Source organism: Peromyscus leucopus, chromosome 4 (genome assembly GCF_004664715.2).
Source record: "Peromyscus leucopus breed LL Stock chromosome 4, UCI_PerLeu_2.1, whole genome shotgun sequence".
In the NCBI taxonomy this organism is placed as follows: Eukaryota; Metazoa; Chordata; class Mammalia; order Rodentia; family Cricetidae; genus Peromyscus; species Peromyscus leucopus.
The window spans coordinates 16,485,541-16,498,768 of record NC_051066.1 but is presented as its reverse complement, the minus strand read 5'-3'; the positions used below and the strand labels follow the sequence as shown (position 1 = coordinate 16,498,768).

At 44.0% G+C, this 13,228-nt stretch overlaps 1 protein-coding gene across 1 annotated transcript in view; it reads left to right on the top strand.

Moving 5' to 3' along the window:
• Window positions 1-12,004, top strand: part of LOC114692727 (DNA (cytosine-5)-methyltransferase 1-like) — a 41,211-nt gene extending 29,207 nt beyond the window's left edge. Inside the window, 1 exon segment of the mRNA XM_028868642.2 lies at window positions 9,280-12,004. Within this exon segment, the coding sequence (XP_028724475.1) occupies window positions 9,280-11,958 (2,679 nt within the window). The 3' untranslated portion in view covers window positions 11,959-12,004.
• The last annotated feature ends 1,224 nt before the right edge of the window (window positions 12,005-13,228 follow it).

The window sequence follows — 13,228 nt, the reverse complement described above, 5'->3', positions numbered from 1 at the left end:
CATAATCTGTAATCTCTTAAAGTGTCTGTTTCAGTTTCTAAATAGTCTTTGAAAATGTCTATTTACAAATACTTAGGGTTTTCTCTTGCATGGGCCTAGTTGAAATAAGAATCTTGAAAAACTCATTTTTTGTTTGATTGTTTGTTTGGGTTTTGTGTGTGTGTGTGTGTGTGAGAGAGAGAGAGAGGCAGGAGTGGTCAAAAATATCCTTAAAATATTTGTACTCATATAAAAATCACAGACATAAACTATTCTCTTAATTCTTTTTATTCCCTTTGGAGTAAAGACTGCAGTATCTCAAATGAGAGCAATTATTTAACAGGAAAAATCATATTGTGCAGTAGGAGTAATCATCACTTAAAGGTAATTAATACCCTCAAGCACTAGGGACCCTGTTGTAAAACCAGAAATGGCGTAAGGGTCAAAGAGACTCTATCTTACAGAATTGTATGATTATGTATATCTTTTCTTTAAAAGCAGGTTTAAGTTTTTTTTAATTTAAAAATTCATGTTAATTGTCACAAATAAGGATTTATTCCATTATCTTTTTCTATTTGTTTTACCTATGTGATCACATTTATTATATGTTTTGTATTTTAGTATTTTGTTCCTTGAAATTTTAATTTTACTATGAGCTCAAATGAATCTGGGCCAAGTTAACAGCGTTAGTTTACATTTACTGCTAAGCCAACTTAGTACTCAAAACCTTATGACAAAAAGAAACAAACCATAATCACATGTAACAGACAGCTTATATATACATAATCACACTGTGGTAGCTAAAGAAAACTCTGTTTTGTGTTAGGTACCCATTCTAAATTCCTAAATGATAAGTCCCTAGCAATTATGACTCTTTGCCCACTTTCTCAAAATTGTAAGACTGTTATAAAATGATTAACTGCTTACTCTGGGTTCTGCAAAGTCCATTTAGTTGTTGCATACAGGGAGAATGATGCAGTTCCTCATCCAGCCCTAAGCTCCACAGGAATCACACAATTGTGCCCTGTCTCTAAAAGTCCCTCTTCCCCTGTAGCTGGGCCTCTGAAGTTTAAAAGGAAAATTTGACTAGTTATAATTTAAATCAGAGATTTTGTATTTTCTGTAGGATTCAAACTCTATAATGACACATAAGATATATTTAATAAACCGTGATTTTGAAAGTTTTTGCTTATTGGGATTATATTTTCTATAATCTACATTGTGAAAAGCAAACTTAAATCTCAAACCCTCCAAAAAGTGGCTGAGGTGCCTATTTAACATGTCAATGCGGATCTGGCTTCTGGGTCTTCCAGCATCTCTCAGTCTATACCTATTACAGAGTTTGGCTAGCATACCCTGCCCTCCCTCTACCCCCCATCAACTCTCCAGCCCTTCCCCTAGAGACTCTTCCTTATATAAGCCAGCCATTTTGGTTACCTGCCCTTTTTACCTTTTGTCCTCTCGGATACTGCATCTGGTCCCCCTCTCTTCCCTTTCCCTTCCCCTCCCCCATTTCCTCACACAATTCAGAGTCCTGTCCACTCTGGACTCTCCCAAATGTCTCTGCTTCTGGCTGTGCTCTCCCTTTGACTGACAGGGAACTGTCTCCTCCACCATACCTAGGAGCAGTCATGTCCTTCCTTTTAATTTTTTTTTTCATTCAGAACAACACAGAGATTTTAGTAAACATATGTCTCTTAATACACCTTTAATACACAATTTATATACAGTACACCCTTACTTTTAACAGTTTTATATTAAGAATATTTTGAAACTGGGCAGTAGTTGTAAGGATTCCGTATATGTGCAGCTCAGGGGTCTTGTCTGGTGCCTTATTACATCATTAGCCGGCAACTGTTTCCCAGCCTAAAAGCCGAATGTGCACCCCCATGCGCTATCTTGGTCTTTGTCTCTCTCTCTCCACGTTCTCTCTCTGCGTCTCTCCAGCTCTCGGGCTCTCAGGCTCTCTCTCTCTCTCTCTCTCTCTCTCTCTCTCTCTCTCTCTCTCTCTCTCTCTCTCTCTCTCTCTCTCTCTGTCCTTCTTTTAATAAAGCTCTAAAAGGTACCACTGGGTTCTGTCATGAGGGTGGCCTTTCCACACGGGAATCAGTGCCAGCCCCCAGTGCCACATACCCTTTTAGTGATACCATGACATTGGACAAGAAATTCTGCACACTTCGGTTCTGGGCGGAGTGTTGATGGAAACCTATACCTAGGACCTGCCCAGCTGCCACCACCACCACATCTCATCTTGCTGTTTCCAGCCGCTTCCTCAGCTGCAGCCACACTGTGAGATTGGTGAGTCCTCCACTCTTCCCCGTGACTGCAGCCTGACCTATATTCTTCAGGACAGATACCTCCCTGGCTTCGTATCATGATACATTCTATTTTGCTGAAGTATAGAATATGCTGTCTGGCTGGGGGTGGGTGGGGTGTGTGTGTCTTATGGGGACATACGCCTCAGCCTTTACCCATAGCTCGACAGTGGTTTTGGGTAACCTGTGCTGATTCATAGATCTTTCTCCTTGCCTCAGGGATGCCTGGGATTGGAGTCTGATCCCGAGTTTGTTATTTTAATTTTTTATTTTTTTCTCAGCTGCAGCCATGGGACAAAGGGGTAGATACCATTAAATCTGGCCGCATAACAGTTTTGCAGGAACTTCTGCCAGTGAATGGGCAAATAAAAAGAGTTACTTTATCCCCAAGCTTTCTGCTAAAGCTCTGAACCCTTCCCTCCCCATTTCTGATGTTTTCTCTGCCACATGCAACCTTTTCTGTCTGACTTCGACTTCTGCTCTCTGGCAGTGGGTGGGCTCAAGTGGGCGGGCTCTGTACTTTGTATGGGCCACTTCTGCTGACTCTCACTTTAACGCTCCTCCCACTCATTCTCAGGCTGCCGGGGGAGGCACAGACAGGTCTGGAAGTGGCTAAGATCCATGCAAATAAGTTTACAGTAGTCAGGATGGCTCTTAAGCCAGAAATCAGTTTATAGCCTCAGACAAGTCTTCCAAAAAGATCGGTTTATAGTCTGCCTCCTGGCAGATCTTCCAAAAAGCTGTCCTTAAGCCAGCAATCATCAAGGAAAAAAAAATTCAAGACACAGAGTAAAATCTGTCTCTTGTTACCCAGACCTCCCCACTAAAACTTAAGCATCTGGAGAGCAAAGCTCTTAACCCACAGGAAAAGGGTCATCTGTGGCCTTTAAGGTATGCCAGGGAAGAGATTTAAAAAAAGCCCCAAGACACAATTGCCAAGTGCTGGCACTTGCTGACTCTAGAAAGCTGTTTGGGTTCCTGTTTTAAGTGAGGAAAAAGGCCACAGGCTAGTGAATGCCCTGCCAGGCCATCAGTGGCCTTGTTGAAAGTGCTGCCTGGAAAGACAGCCAGTCAGCTGACTGGTCCCAGGCACCAAGTCACATGGGAACATCAAGCTAAGACCTCCAGCAGACCTAGGCTTGGATACAAGCAGGCAGGGAATCCAGAATACAACAGGGAAGCAATCTGTTTCTTTCCTTCTGGACACCAGAACCATTGACTCAGTCCTGGGAGTTTTGGAATGTCACCTCTCCTCATTTTCCTATTGTTGGGGTAGGGAGGACAGCCTTACCCACCTCACCAGATTTAATTGCACTTTCAAGGTTACTTAATGGGAAAATATTTCCAGCTAAGATAGCTTTCATTTCATTGTTCCTTCCATGTGCTTCACACCAGACCTACCTACCTGCCTGTGTTTCTCACGTGCACACAGACAGGGCCCTGATCTTTGCCTTGTCCCTAATTCCAAAAAAAAAAAAAAATAAATAAATAAATACGTTCTCATGCACCACAAGATTTTCTCTTCCTAGTTCCCTGTTCTAACTCACTGTTCAGCTAATAATACAGGATCACCATAGAACTGGAGTCCAGAGATCATCAAGTAAGAAACTGTAACAGCTAAAAGTTATTTACACCCCCATACCCAAAAGCGTCTGGGCTCTACAAAAACAGGCTTTAATATAAACATCTATTATTGTAAAATGCTTTTAACACTTGATCACCTGTCTCCTGGATGCCAAACTAGTAAAGGAAACAAGTGCCTTAAAATAATCTGTCTCTGATAAAGCTTAACATGTTCCAATCTCTGTCTCTCCCATTAACACTAACCAATATAAGCAGAGTATTAAACACCACATATGGTCACTAATCTTCTCATGGCTGCTTCTTAACATGTTTCAAAACTTTTCCCAAGCTCTTAAAGCCAGCTTACATTTATCTGGACAGGTCGGACCTACTTCAGGCTTTTCCTATCTCACCAGCATCCTGTCAGATACAAAAGCAGCCAGAGTGCCAAGCCAAGAGGGATGCTGCTGTGGGTATTGCTCTATATAAATAAACACTGATTGGCCAGTGACCAGGAAGGAAGTATAGGTGGGACAAGGAGAGAGGAGAATTGAGGAAGGAGGAAGGAAAGGAGGGACCACTACTGGGAGCCGCTGCCAGGACAAGGAAGATGTAAAGCACCAGTAAGCCGTGAGCCACGTGGCAAAGTAAAGATTAATAGAAATGGGCTAAATATAAGAGTAAGAGCTAGACAATGATAGGCCTGAGCTAATGGCCAAGCAGTTTAAATAATGTAAGAGCCTGTGTGTTTATTTTATAAGTGGGTTCCGGGACTGGTAGGACTTGGAAGGAGCTGAAGAAAAATTCTCCAGCTACAGGATGCACATCTCCAGAGCAATGGATGATGGACAGCCCATCATCCAACAACACCTGTCCACCTCAGAAGACCCTCCTCCCTCCCCTATTCCCCCCAAGAGCTAACTGATGCCCTCCAAGTCAGCTGGAAGTAGTTTTCCCTGGGAGAAATGATGCCCCATTCCCATCTGCTTCCTTTTTTTTTTTTTATTAATAATAAGCAAAAGTCTGGAATGTAAGGATTCTGTATATACACAGCTGGGGGGGAGTGTCTAGTCTGGCGCCTTATTACATCATCAGTGGGCGACTGCATCCCATCCTAAAAGCCGTACATGTACCCCCATGTGCTCTCTCGGTCTCTCTCTCCACACACTCTCTGCATCTCTCTCTGCTCTTGGTCTCTGTCTTTCTCTGCATCTCTCTCTCTGTCCTATCCCCTCTTCTCTATAATAAAGCCCATTCTAACTCTGGTAACCATGGCTCCTGACTCTTCTGCTTATGACTCTTCAGCTGCCAATCAAACCAGCGCCCCATGCCCTTTCAGTAGTGGCCGATGCCTTTAATTCCAGCACTTGGGAGGCAGAGACAGGCAGATCTCTGAGGTAGAGGCTAGCCAGTCCACAGAGTGAGTTCTAGGACATCAAAGGTTACACAGAGAAACCCTGTCTTAAAAAAAAAAAAGAATATTTTGAAGAAATTATGAATTTTATGTTACCAATTAAGATAGAATTTTATATAAGTATATATTTAGAATCTGTTTTTGAAGTTTCCATATCTCAATATTAAGCCTCTCTGCTGATGCAGTAATCCAAATCAGACCAAATCAAACCAAATTAAGAAAAAGCCCAAGTTTAATGAGTAAAATGCTCTCAGATAATTTTCTGACCTCCAGAGAGGAGATGGGGAACACAGACCAAAAACAAACAAACAAAACACGTGTCTGTTTTCGGGGGGGGGGGCAGTTTAATACCCTGTGGAAGTGGTCTTGAACATCTCTGGGGAAATAGCTGTGTTTGGAGGGCTTTCTGAGATGGGGCATGGTTTAGAGAGAGAGAGAGAGAGAGAGAGAGGGAAAGAGATGAGGGAGGGGGGCTGAGGTGGAGCTTCCACCAGAACAGTTTTGTAAGGAAATCCTTATCAAAATCTATGTACTTAGCAATAAATTTTTAGCTTAATATAATCCTGTGACTCTAAAAAAACGTACTTTATATAATCAATTAGCATTTTAAGGTTTATGAAATTTTTAATATACCCAACTATATTAATTAATAGGTTTTAAGATGTTTAGAGTACACAAATTCATAAACTAGTACTCAGTTATCAGTCTTAATATCTGATCACACTGTTTAAATTTGAATCTACACATGTATTTTAATTTGGTACCAAGGTACCAAAACTAATTTTAGCACTTAACAAAAATAAATTTAAAAGAGAGCTGAAGTGGCTGCTATTTATTAACAATTGTTTTGACACAAACAACATGAAAACAACCAAATAATATAAAAACAATTTTAGATACATGGCACACCTACATTAAATTTGGTTCACTCGGTTTAGAAAAAAAAGTAAAAAGTTTATCTCTACTTCTTTGAGATGTGAGAAAGACTTATTAACCCGAAAGATAAAGCAGTGAAGTTTGTTATATAGACATAAGATTCTCTCTCTCTCTCTCTCTCTCTCTCTCTCTCTCTCTCTCTCTCTCTCTTTCTCCCTCCCTCCCTCCCTCTCCCCCTCCCCCTCTCTTTCTCTCCAAATGATGAGACAATTGGGGGAGAGAGGTTTGTTGTTTTATTTGTCCCAGGCTGCTTTCTATCAAGTGATTTGGGGTGCAAAATTTGTGCCACGTCAGGCCTAGCCACCATTCCCCAATAAATCATTTAAAAGAGAAAAATTTAAAGTAAAAAGTAAAAAAAAAAAAAAATGATTTATTTATTATGGTCACATTAGTAAGGGGGACAAAGTGATCCAGCAAATTTCTCAAGTCCATCTCTAGGGTTTTGAAGGGAGATAAAAGTCTAAATAGAGGGTCAAAGGTAAGCACATTCAATCAGTCCTGGTCAAGGTTCCTTTATGCCCGCTGAGAGGACTGAGCAGACACCATAACAGGCTGCTCAGTCTTCTATCAGAGATCAAGCCTCAATTTCAGTTTCCTGAGACTGAACAAGCAGTTCCTGAGAAAGCCACAAACAAAGGACAATCAATCTTCAATGCACCTAATAGCAGGGAAGAGGGAGATAGTGCATACCAGGCCTGAGCCAGGCCCCACGGTCAGCATGCACTAGGCCAGCCAACCTCCACAAGAACTCACAGTAATAACCAAATGAGGACAGGGCCTGGGACTCATGCCAGCTTGCCCTAAAATGGAAAAGCTGTAGTCTTAACCAGCCCCTGACTAGCCCTAGCTAATTAGAACATACTAATAAGATTGCCATTTGCTTACACCAATCATATCTGAGATGACCTAACTGTCCTAGGAACTCCCCTTGGCTGTGCTTAAAAGAAGCCTGTGAGCTTCTTTCAGGGTCATTGCCATTTGGTCTTTGTGTGGGATGGCAGGCCCCAGCATGCTGGAATAATAGATGTTCTTGCTGATTACATACCCTTTCCCTCTCTCAGCATGAAATTGCTGGGAAAACTCTCATAGCCTTAGGACCCATTCTTTCAACAGTCTGATGGTCATACTGAGAGACACAAGTGGTCTCTTTAGACTATTTCTATATCAGCCAGTTACATGGAAGGTGAGGGAGGAAATCAGGTTTTATGAAGATATTCCCCCCCAAAATGGGATGTCGCTACATATGACGCAGGAGCAGAGTATTGACTAGTCTAGGAAGTGTCTATATTTGGTGTCATTTGCACTCAAACATGTAGTGGGTTTCTTATTAGAAAGACAGAAGCAGAGGAACACAGAGCCTGTTGTCTTAGTGTTCTATTGTGGTAAACAAAAACAAAAACATCATGACCAACATAACTCTTAAAAAGGAAAACATTTAACTGGGGCTTACTTAAGAGACTCAAAGGTTTAGTCCACTGTCATCATGGTGGGAAGCATGGTGACATGGAGGCAGACATGGTGCTGGAGAAGGAGCTGAAAGTTCTGTATCTTAACCCACATGCAGCAGGAAAAGAGAGAGACTGTTCTGGCTTGAGCATTTGAAATCTCGAAGTCCATGCTCAGTAACATGTTTCCTCCATGGGCACACTTTTCTAACAAGGCCATACCTCCTAATAGCACTACTCCCAGTTGACCAAATATTCAAATCTATGAACCTATGGGGGCCATTTTTATTCAAACTACCATACTCATGTTTAACAGGATCGACTAGTAAAATAACCAACAGAGAAATTCACCAACAATTCTTGAAGATGTGTTTTAGCATAAATCCCCAGGAATATTGGCAAGGGGACACAGATATATTTAGATTTGGTTATCGTTAATGGCCTGAGGAATTCCTTTAAACAACCTAGACTCAGGATGAACTGAGATTTTTTTTGGTTTTAAGGCTGAAAGGACTTTAGGACAGGTTTACATATTGTAGGCATGAGAATTAAAAGAAAAAATTCTCTTCAAGAGAAACTATGAGATATGTAGAAGATAAAGAAGAAACATCAGAGAAAGAGTAGGGACCAGACTAATGTGGCAAGGAAATAAGAAAAAGGTAATAGAGATAGAAATCTGGAATCAAGTCAGAGCATCCCAGCAGCTCAGTGTGTTTCTTATACAGGGTAGAACAGAGAAATAGCTTATTGAATAAAACTAGACAAAGAGGTGGTATTATTACATGCTGTAAGAAAAACGAGACAGAGAAACAGAAAGTTTCAATCTCACCCGGCTAAGACTAACATATTGGAACAGAGAGGGGCCACAGTCTATCTGTGGGATGAAGTTTGGGCACATTTAGGGGGGCTGAGGGACATGTAAATACACATAGATAGCTACACAGGAAGTTACAGCTATGTTTTTGTGGTTTGATTGGGAGCTAGGTAGGTTGTTTTTGATGCAGGGCTTATTGTTTCAAGGTCAGGTTTGGACTAAGCTATTCTTTATGGCCATTCTTTCTTGCCCAGTACAGCCTGACTCCATTCCTCATGACCTGAGGCTATTACCCAACACAGATAAAAAAGGGTTTATGGTATACAGCTGGATCAAGGAGGCAGGTTGATATAATCTAGATAGAACAATGACTGTAGGGGTACAGCCTGCAGGCAATATAAATATCCAGAGGAGAGACATAATGGTGGACATACTTGGTATACACTGTCAATATTCAGTTCCCAAGGAAAGTTTTGCCATGCCTTTGAACCTCACCCGAGGGAAGACTTTACCATTTCTCAATGAGTCTGGGACTCTGGAGTCTTTGACATAGCCAGTTTATTTCAACATACACATTCACTCAAGACTGCTGTGGGATGGTCTTTCTGTAGGATGTGAATATGTGTTGCTACTGTTGGTTAACAAAGAAGCTATTTGGCCTATGGTAACACAGGATATAGCCAGGCAGGAAATCCAAGAGAGATACAGGGAGAAGAAAGGCACAGTCAAGGGAGACACTTTGAGTTATCAGGGAGGAGGGGAGCAAGATATACTAGAACACAGGTAAACTATAAGACATGTGATGATACACAGATTAATAGAAATGGGTTAATTTGCATCGATGGAGAGCCACTGGAGGTGGGGGACTGCATCTCTGTCCTTCCCGAGGATTCCTCCATGCCACTGTATCTAGCCAGGGTCACGGTACTGTGGGAAGACGAGGGCAGGGAGATGTTCCATGCACACTGGTTCTGTGCTGGGACAGACACAGTCCTTGGAAACCTCTCCAACCCCCTGGAGCTGTTCCTGGAGGACCACTATGAAGACATGGAGCTTTCCTACATCCACAGCAAGGTCAAGGTCGTCTACAGGGCGCCCTCGGAAAACTGGGCCAAGGAGGGAGGCATGGATCCTGAGACCATGCTGCCAGAAGCTAAGGATGATGAAAAGACCTATTTCTACCAGTTCTGGTACAACAAGAAACATGCAAGATTTGAATCCCCTCCCAAGACCCAGCCGACAGAGGAGAACAAACATCAGTTCTGTCTCTCTTGTATCCGACTGGGTGAGCTGAGACATAAAGAAATGCCTAAGGTCCTAGAGCAACTTGATGAGGTGGATGGCTGGATCTACTGCAGTTCTATCACCAAGAATGGTGTTGTCTACCGAGTAGGTGACAGTGTGTACCTGCCTCCTGGGGCCTTTACCTTCAACATCAAGCGGGCTATTCTCTTGAAACACTCAAGGAAGAAGCATGTGGATGAGAAACTGTACCCTGAGCATTACCGCAAGAAGTGTTCAGAGTACATCAAAGAGAGCAACCTGGATGCTCTGGAGCCCTATCGCATCGGTCGGATAAAAGCAATTCATTTTGGCAAGGAAAATGGCAAGGTTAATGAGGCAGACATCAAGATCAGGGTCAACAAGTTCTACAGGCCTGAGAACACCCACAAATCTACCCCAGTGAACTACTACAATTTAGACATCAACCTGCTGTACTGGAGTGACGAGGAAGCTGTGGTGGACTTCAGTGACGTGCAAGGCCTCTGCACTGTGGAGTACGGGGAAGACCTGCCTGAGAGCATTGATGATTACTCACAGGGGGGCCCTGACCGCTTCTACTTCGTGGAGGCCTACAATGCAAAGAGCAAAAGCTTCGAAGACCCTCCCGATCACACCCGCAACCCTGGGAACAAAGGGAAGGGAAAAGGAAAAGGGGAGGCACAGTGTCAGGTGTCAGAGCCCAGAGAGCCCGACACAACCATCCAATTGCCTAAGCTGCGGACCCTGGATGTGTTTTCTGGCTGTGGAGGGTTATCAAAAGGATTACACCAAGCCGGCATCGCAGAGACACTGTGGGCCATTGACTCGGTGGACGCGGAAGCCCAGGCATTCCGGCTGAACAACCCTGGCTCCATGGTGTTCACAGAGGACTGCAATGTGCTGCTTAAGCAGATCATGGCTGGCGAGGAGACCAACTCCTACGGCCAGAAACTCCCCAAGAAGGGCGATGTGGAGATGCTGTGTGGTGGACCACCCTGCCAGGGTTTCAGCGGCATGAACCGTTTCACCTTCAATTCGTACTCCACGTTCAAAAACTCGCTAGTGGTCTCCTTCCTCAGCTACTGTGACTACTACAGGCCGCGTTTCTTCCTTTTGGAGAATGTCAGGAACTTCGTGTCCTTCAAATACTCCATGGTGCTAAAGCTCACACTGCGCTGCCTAGTCCGCATGGGCTACCAATGCACCTTTGGTGTGCTGCAGGCTGGACAGTATGGTGTGGCCCAGAAACGGAAGCGGGCCATCATTTTGGCTGCAGCCCCAGGAGAGAAGCTGCCTCTGTTTCCAGAGCCTCTGCATGCGTTTGAACCCCGTGCCTGCCAGCTGAGCGTTATAGTGGATAAACAGAAGTATGTTAGCAACATTACCAGGCGGACTTCAGGCCCCTTCCGACCCATCACGGTGCGGGATACCATGTGTGACCTCCCTGAGATCCAAAATGGAGCATCGGCCCTTGAGATCTCCTACGAAGGAGAGCCACATTCCTGGTTCCAGAGGCAGGTGCGGGGCTCACACTACCAGCCCATCCTCAGGGACCATATCTGCAAGAATATGAGACCATTGGCGGTTGCCCGCAAACGGAACATTCCAACGTTCCCAGGATCAGATTGGCGTGACCTGCCCAATATAGAAGTGCAGCTGACAAATGGCACTTGGACCAATAAGCTGCGCTATGAGTATCATGACGTGAAGAATGGCTACAGCAGCACTGGCGCCAAGCGTGGGGTCTGTCCCTGTGCAATACCTGGTAGGGAATGCGACACCAATGCCAAGCAGTTCAACACCCTCATCCCCTGGTGCCTGCCGCATACTGGGAACCGGCAAAACCACTGGGCCGGCCTCTACGGGCGCCTGGAGTAGGATGGCTTCTTTGGCATCACTATCACCAACCCTGAGCCCATGGCGAAGCAGGGCCGTGTGCTCCATCCAGAGCAGCACCGGTTGGTGAGCGTGCGGGAGTGTGCCCGCTCGCAGGGCTTTCCGGACACCTACCGGCTCTTCGGCGACGTCTTGGACAGACACCGGCAGGTGGGTAATGCTGTGCCGCCACCGCTGGCCAAAGCCATTGGCCTGGAGATCAAGCTCTGTATGTTGGCCAAAGCTCAGGAGATGGCCACAGCTGCAGTTCAGGTAAATGAGACTGCGACGACGACTAGCTCTGCTCTCTCCCAGAGCCCCAGGCCCACAGATACTGTGTTTTTAACCGGTTGAGCCCCATCATTTGAAATGTTGTGCAGTGTCTGTGGCCATGGTTGACACTAAGCTGTTTGTGTGACGTTTGCTTTGTGACTGAGCTGTACAGTGCTTTGTGCAATTTGAATCTTGAAAGATTTTTGCTTTTAATTCTGTATTTTATCAGATCGCCACTGTGCAGGTGGCAAGCCAGATTTTATGTAGTTTTTATATGTTGTAATATTTCTTCAAATAAAGCGCTTTTATAAAGCACACGCAAAAAAAAAAAAAGAAAAAAAGAAATGGGTTAATTTAATATGTAATAGCTAGCTAGCAATAAGCCTGAGCCATAGACCAAACAGTTTGTAATTAATGTTAAGCCTCAGAGTGATTACTTTAAAAAATCAACTGCCGCCTGGGTGGGACTGGGTGGGACCAAGAAACTTCAGTCTACATGGGACTTTACTCTTGTTGGGCTTTTTCCATTCCCTACTAAAAGAGGACTTATCTGGCCTGTAACATGTCCATAAGCAAAAATACTTGGAATTTTTTTTTCAAGTATTGGCAGGTCATTCATTAATTTATCAGGAGTGATTAGCTCATTTGAGTTTTTTCTTCACTGAATTTACTAAATCAAGTAGTTTGAATAAACATTTCTACCCAAACAATTTACCAAGCTGGTAACTGTAAACAAGGATGCAGTAAAGAAACCACCAAAATGGCTGCTCCCTCAATGGGGAAGAGGTTTTTACTGAGTAAGAGAAAGAGAACAGCCAGGGGGATATGGAAGTGTCCAAAGCACAGAGAAAAGGAGGCAGAGTGGACATGGCCAGAGAAGAGAGAAAGCCCTGGGGCCCAGGGGTGGTTGTGAGAGGGGGGCATGCAGGTTATAAGAGGATGCATCGTTGGGGGAGAAACGCCTGTGAAGTGGAGCAACCTGGGAGTTTAGGGTAGAGAGGTTAGGAAGGACAGGATGTTAGCAAGGGTTTTGAGATGTGAATAGAGACCAGATGAGTCTGGAGGCTAGCACTGGCTTTGGTATGCACCATAGGTACATGTCGATAGGGAACCAGAGGAAGGGAAGATAGGAAAGTGGCTCTTCCTGGAAGACAGAACCTGTTTCACATGTTCCTGAGGGATGCTGAAAGCATCTGCCAGCAATCCTGTAGTCCAGCCTCAGCTGTCATTTTGGATCAGTTCAGTGGGCCTGTCCTTTTATGGTGTTTGGGGCTTTCCTTCAGACATAACAGTAATATTTTACTAATAGTATTCATACTAACAATTGTCTACCAGCCAGGTCACATCCAAT